Here is a 4,543-nt window from a genome sequence, read left to right as displayed (position 1 = left end):
AGTGGGAATACAAATAACAGCCAGCACAACCAATGTAGCTTATGAATTCACTGTTATTAAATTCTGACATGTGAAAAGACGTAAATGTATCCATCTATATTTCCAACATAGCATTCTCATGACAGATAGTAAATGCATTGATGATTTTAAAGTTTTTAGAGTGTCCAACACATGACAAATACTATCTAAATGCTAGCTATTATCTGTGCTCTAGGATCATGGGACTGGAAAGGGGGCAGGTAACCAGGATAACCTAGGTAGATTAGAGTCAACAAAGGTTCAGACATAGTTGAAGGAAATAAGAGGCGGGCAGGGTGGGGAAGGAAGACTCTGGGCTGAGCCTGGTGGGTGTAGATTGGATTTGGCATGCTACAAGTAAACGCTTTTTACAGCGATGATCACCTTAGGTCTTGAAAAACTGGGCTCATTTAGGGGCTTGGAGGCTGCCATGTCCCTTGGTGAAGGGTCTCAGTTCAATGACACGTACAACAAATGATTTAACCGCTTGTTCTTTCATTCTGTAAATATCTTTTAAGGCCCTATAGGTGTCAGATGCTAGTTAGGGGCGATGAGGACCCAAGAATCAAACTGTGCATTACCTACCCCAAAGGAGTGCAGATACACAGTGACTGAGACAGAAAACAACCCCAGATCCTTGGCTTTCCTGCTTCACACCAGGACAAGTATTTGACAGGAACATTGAGTATATCTTATACAGGAACCTAATCGTTGCAGTTGCTTTCCCTACCCTACATGGAATTATTAATAAGATTTATGTGCTCCGGAACAGGGCCGTAGGTAACCCTGTTTCCCAATGTCTCTCTCTTCTTCTCCCAGAGCCTGGAGCTATCTAAATGTTTATTTTTTTAAAGCCACATCCCCACCATTGATGACTCACAATAACTTTTGTCATCCGCTCTTAAACCTACTATTATATATGTTTGCCCATGCCAGTCTGTCTGCCTTGTTAATTCTTGGCATCGAGCCTCATTCTGGTTGTTATTCTGTTCTTCTTCTTTCTGCTTCCTGCCCCATCCACACCCAGTGTTACTCGAGTTATTAAGAGTCAAAATCCATCCCAGCATTTAGGAGGCAGAGGCAGGAGGGTCTTCTGCAACGGAGGTAGGTGAGTAGCTGCATGGCAGAGGTGGAGGGGTTCAGAGAGTGAGGAAGCCCACAGTGCGGGGATGAAGGCTCAGGCTTTAGGCCAATATCTGGAAAGGAAATAAAAAGTCAGTGGCCAGTGCAGATCTGAGTTCGTGTCCCAGGTCAGAGTACTGCACCAGAGACACACAGTGTCTCTGGAACAGGGACTAGTTATTAAAAAAAGAAAAACACTTCCAAGAATGGGAGTGAGCTAGTGGGCTAATTAAAAGCCTCGGGGACTGAGGGCTCAGGACCCTTTATAGGACTTTTATAGGACATGGCATCTACCTTTCCAAACTGTAGTTCTGGGGGCTTTTCTGGCATATTCTCTGTTGTATGAAGCTCAAGTTAGGAAGGGTTTCTGGGCCAAGTGGTTTCTGATGACTCACCTTCAGAGATGAGGCCTCTATAATGGAAGCAACCCCTACAAAGTTAACAGTGCCTTCCCAGGAGTAGCTTGTTTTTGTGACATGTAGGACATGCATTTCTGCCCATTCGATTTAATCTAGAATAATTCTAATGGGTCAGGCCAGACTCAGAGCATTCCTGGGGAATAGCTAAGGAAGGAATCTAATGCAACTGTTTCTCTGCTCAACTGCAGCTTCTGCCTAATCCTGCTTCTATGAAGTCTTATGTACCTTGAAGTACCTGCTACATCCCACACCAACCCACAATAAACCCCTTTGCACACTAGTCTCCCTTTCAGTTTTCGAGGAACTCAACGTTTTGAGTTCTGAATTCTGTTTTAACTTTCATCACTATAAAACTTTAATATCAGCTTGTCAGCTGTGAACACCTAAGCTCCCAAGGTTGGATCTTCGCTTCTCAAACACTGTGCACTGCAGTGCCACGCCCCTAGGACTGGGTCTGCAGAACACAGAACATAGTAAAGAAAGATTATTGGAATGAATGGGTGGATAAGAGCAATCCTGCTGGACTCCAGGTCGACAGGTAGGCGAGACCTGAACCTCCACTAAGGGGGGGGGGGGGTAGCTCAGGGGCGTGGCCCAGAGTCCCCGCCCCGAGACCCGACAGAAGGCGGGGCCCACGCACGCCGCCTCCCGCGCGATGTCGCTGCCCGTGGTCCGGCTGGTTTGGCTCGGGCGGGTGCACTACTCCGAGCTGCTGGCGCTGCAGGAGCATTGGCTACGGCGGCTACAGGCCGACCCTCGCCCCGGGACCCTGTCAGGGACCAAGGCGGGCGTGCTCTTGGTCTGCGAGCCAGCGGGGCCCGTGTACACGGGCGGGCTACGCGGTGGCCTGACACCCGAGGAGACAACGCGGGTGAAGGCCTTGGGTGCCCAGGTGCACGCCACTGGCCGCGGCGGCCTGGCCACTTTCCACGGCCCCGGCCAGCTGCTCTGCCACCCGGTGCTTGACCTGCGGCTCTTAGGCCTGCGCCTGCGCACCCACGTGGCGGCGCTGGAGGCGTGCGCGGTGCGTCTGTGCGAGCTCCGGGGCCTGCGGGGCGCCCGCGCGCGGCCGCCGCCCTACACTGGCGTCTGGTTGGGCGAGCGCAAGATCTGCGCGATCGGTGAGCGCTCCGGGGCGGAGCCAGGGCGGGGTCGGGGCGGGGCCGGGGCAGGGCCAACCTCGGGGAGCTCTGGGCTGGAAATGCCACTGACCTCCCTCATGGAGCTGAGATAGAAGAGTCCTCTAGTTCAGTATGAATTGCCAGGTTACTTCCTGTGACTCACAGCGGGGGACAGAATACCAAAATTTAAAACTTCCAGTGCAAACGCAATTCTTGCGTTAAACGAATCTCTAAAATAATGGCGGCCGATGTGTAACCACAGTCCCCACCGCCACTGACTTAGCCCCAAGACCTAGTCTGCGTTCCGTCCAGGTTTCAAGGGATTCGGCCCAGGCCTACTTACCTTTCATCGCTAGAGGGATCCTTAGGCCCCAAAGAAGGGAAGTATAGCTATGCTAAGACATTTTGGCTTGCCTTGCAGGAGTCCGCTGTGGAAGACACATCACGTCCCACGGCTTGGCTCTGAACTGTTCTACCGACCTCACATGGTTTGAACACATTGTGCCTTGTGGACTGGTTGGCACTGGAGTCACTTCCCTGAGTGAGGCACTTCAGAGACTTGTCACTGTGGATGAAGTAATGCCATCTTTCCTTGTGGCTTTCAAGGAGACTTTCAAGTGCACATTAATCTCCGAGGACAGCCCCAGCTGAAGGACACTCATTCACCTTAGTCTTGGGATGATGGTTCTGCAATAAATAGAAAGCTCCTAGTCTGACTGAGTCCATAGAACTTCTGATTTACTCACCATTGACTGAGGACAGGTCCTGAGCTATTGCTTCCTGTATCTCCTCACCTACCTCAGTGGTCATTATGAAAATACTATGAAAAGTCACATGCTACATAAAGCATTCTTGTGACCATTAACACCTGTTGATGGAGACACTCCAGTGTTATAAACTGCTGTTTCCTAATTTCTTGCTACTTTTTCAGTGCTAACAGCTATTTTGGTTGTTTGGTCTTTTGAGTTCTGTGGGAACCAAATCTCTGAGGCCCAGGGAAGTGATAAAGTTACTTCATTCTCAAAAGACCTGGGTCTTTCTTCAATAAGGGGGAATGCCTCTTCAAAAAATAAAATATTTTCATCCTTCTGGGTTGAATGCCTCAAGTTTGATAATTTACCTGTTTCTGCTTGAGGTCAACAGAGAGGAGTTAGAGGCTTTGTAAAGACAAGGGTACTCCCTCCTTGCATCCTACAAAGGCTATAGAGGAAAGATTTTCCTAAATGGGATCCCTGGGTCTGTATGAATGTCAGGTTGGCTAAGAAGCAGAAACTTTGTGATTCAAGACAGCCAAGGAACACATTAGCTCATTTCTTGTGGATTAGGGATTTGGAAGAAATGAACCTAGGCTGGTTGGAGACTTACTAGAGCCTTCCATTTAAAGCTGTCAGTTGTCATTAGAAGGCTTAACTGTTGCTGGAGGTCACTTTCCCAGATGGCTCACTCCATTGTGCTCCCTATTCTATTGTGGATGAGAAGTGTCAGTTCCTTACCATGCAGACACTTCTGTAGGGCAGCAGTGACATTAGAAGGAGGGGTATCCGAGCTCCCGTGTCATTTGTGAGCTAGCTTTGGAAGTCACACGGTCCTTTTTATAGTCTCCCAAGTGAGCCTTATTCAGAGTGGAAAGGATATCCCATTCGCTGCAAGAGATGAAGCTTTTTAGGAGCCATCTTGATTTGGTCCCCATAGCTTGTGCAAAGTGGAGCTTTGGAAGTTATTCCCCTCTCTAGGCTGCAGTGCTGTTCACGAGAAATGTAGCAAGAACTACACTGCAGGCTGACATTTCCTAGGAGCCTCATTTAAAAAGCTTTAATGGTTCTAATACATTTGCCTCATTTCATTTTTAAAAAGCTTTATGAG

At 48.8% G+C, this 4,543-nt stretch overlaps 1 protein-coding gene across 2 annotated transcripts; it reads left to right on the top strand.

The window, feature by feature from the left end:
• The first annotated feature begins 2,209 nt into the window (after positions 1-2,209).
• On the top strand, positions 2,210-3,769 carry Lipt2 (lipoyl(octanoyl) transferase 2). 2 transcript variants are annotated; one of them, XM_028770745.1, is made up of 2 exons: positions 2,210-2,680; positions 3,102-3,769. In XM_028770745.1, the coding sequence occupies exons 1-2, from the start codon at positions 2,215-2,217 to the stop codon at positions 3,329-3,331; spliced, it is 696 nt and encodes a 231-aa protein (XP_028626578.1). In that variant the 5' UTR covers positions 2,210-2,214; the 3' UTR covers positions 3,332-3,769. The 2 variants fall into 2 exon arrangements, with proteins under 2 accessions (XP_028626578.1, XP_028626579.1); XM_028770746.1 differs by having other exon boundaries at positions 2,215-2,710; positions 3,061-3,241.
• Positions 3,770-4,543: the final 774 nt, after the last annotated feature.

This window comes from Grammomys surdaster, unplaced genomic scaffold (genome assembly GCF_004785775.1).
Source record: "Grammomys surdaster isolate TR1022 unplaced genomic scaffold, NIH_TR_1.0 203, whole genome shotgun sequence".
Taxonomy (NCBI): domain Eukaryota; kingdom Metazoa; phylum Chordata; class Mammalia; order Rodentia; family Muridae; genus Grammomys; species Grammomys surdaster.
Note: the sequence above shows the minus strand (reverse complement) of the source record. Positions and strands in the feature narration are given on the sequence as shown.